This window comes from Vigna radiata, chromosome 2 (assembly GCF_000741045.1).
Source record: "Vigna radiata var. radiata cultivar VC1973A chromosome 2, Vradiata_ver6, whole genome shotgun sequence".
Taxonomy (NCBI): Eukaryota; Viridiplantae; Streptophyta; class Magnoliopsida; order Fabales; family Fabaceae; genus Vigna; species Vigna radiata.
In genome coordinates, this window is record NC_028352.1 from 11,474,424 (window position 1) to 11,476,381 (window position 1,958).

The following is a 1,958-nucleotide window of genomic DNA, read 5'->3' on the forward strand; positions in this document are numbered from 1 at the left end:
TATGCAAATTAAAAATTTTAATTTTCTATAAAAATTAGACAACTTTTCAAAGAAAAAAAAATCTTAAATAAAATAAGGAAAATGAGGATTTGATGATAGAACTAAAAAGTTAAAAAAAAAATTGCCTCAAATATTAAAAACAATNGATGGTTGATTTTGTTGATGAGGATTACAAGCTTTGAAAAGTGTTTATAGAGTAATATCTAATCTATGTGTTACCACACTATATATACGCCACTAAGCAACTACACCATTGGTCATGAAAACAGAACCATATTCTACAGAACTATTCTTAAAGCACAAAACAACCCATAAATCAAGGGATTTTATTTCCACACTTTTTTCTAAATTGTTTGAAACTTTTGTCCTTATGCGGCCACTCCTTCACCTTCGCCAATCTGCATGATTGTTCAATGAACAGTGAAGGAATTGATGTCTTTTCCCAAGGAATGATTCCAAAATCATCACTAAACTCCTGCATTCCTCCAACCAAGAATTGCCAAACCATACATCCACCTCCAGACCTGTTTTTCTTAGCAGATTTGTACGATATGTCTAAAATTGTTTTGTACATTGTTTTTCTCTCCGACATTGTAAAATTTATGTCTGACAATCCAAATTCAGAGAACACAACCGGCTTGTTCAGTACCTTATCACCATCTTCAATGTGAGAAAGCATCCACTTTGACACAAATTTCATGTAGTCTTCAAATACCTGCTCATGAAACCTATCCATAGGTTTTTTCAAAAGTAGATACTAAACATTAAGCTATTCAAAATCATCATAAGATGTCTTGGGATTCAATTTTCAAACAATGCTTACCAGAGATCAGGATAGATATGAACAGATGTGAAATCAATGTTTGAGATCAAGGAGTTCCGTATAAAACTCTGTTGTGATGAAACGACTATAAGGTTCTTCACTGTGTAAGTGAAGGTTGACATTGGTAACAGGGTTGGGGCTGTGTGCGAGAGGTTTNTTTCTTTTGCTGGTTTGGTCTTCCCCTTTTTTCTGATTTGTTGTTAATACAGGGGAGTTGGTCTTGGTGTAACCAGAAAAATGAAACTGGGGCTGTTGGTATTAGGGCCGTGTGTGAAGATTATTTGACGGTTTTGATGGTGGAGAGAACTCAGAGTGATACGGGATAATGGTGGTAATATCAAATAATGATGGAGATCATCAATGGAGGATAAAAAATGCAGGGATTTTCACATCATAACCATGCTCAGACCAAGCAATATCAATGCTAAGATAAAGAAATATAATGCCGTCAACATTAATGACGTGAACATAGTATATTTACCTTTTGAAGCTTTGTGTGTTGCTGAAAGTTTTGTTCTTGCGGTGATTTTTTTTATCGCTTGAGTGCTCCTTTTCTCTTTTTCAGGTCAATCGCCAATAATCGTAATACTGTTCCCCTCTTTCGTGATTTTTTCTTTTTTTCTCCAAAAAAAAAAACTTTAACCGTTCTGTTTTTTCTTTTTTCTTTTTTTTTCCCACAATATCTTCCTTAACCACCTTATTCTACACTGCCTTCACCTCACGCGCCTCACCCAATCCACACACCACGTTCCCTTTTTTCATTTTCTTCCTTTTCTCTTTTTTATTTTTTATTTCATTCATTTTTCCTTTCCTTTTTTTATTATTTCTTTTCTTTTTCTTTCTTTTTTTTTTAAAAAAAAACAATAAAATCAAACGAAAACTAAAATTAAATNCCAAATAATAAAATAAAATAAAAACTAAATCGAATAGTTAAAAATAAAATGAAAATAAAGATAAAATAAAACAAAAGTAAAAACGAGTCTTACTATTTAGTCACCCGGACGAAATTGGGTGTTGACAGTAAGAAAAAAAAAACAAAAAAGCTAAATTGAAACAAAGAAAAAAAAACTAAAATAGTAATTCTGTATAAATAAAACTTTTTAATATAACAACTTTAATACAATATTCAATAAAT

The 1,958-nt window shown here is 31.6% G+C and overlaps 1 protein-coding gene across 1 annotated transcript; it reads right to left on the reverse strand.

Moving 5' to 3' along the window:
- Nucleotides 1–108: 108 nt before the first annotated feature.
- On the reverse strand, nt 109–960 carry LOC106780372 (mannan endo-1,4-beta-mannosidase 2). Its single transcript, XM_014668659.2, has 2 exons — nt 824–960; nt 109–728 (listed from the first exon to the last, which is right to left on the reverse strand). Exons 1-2 carry the CDS (start codon nt 943–945, stop codon nt 317–319), a joined length of 534 nt encoding a protein of 177 aa, XP_014524145.1. The 5' UTR covers nt 946–960; the 3' UTR covers nt 109–316.
- Nucleotides 961–1,958: the final 998 nt, after the last annotated feature.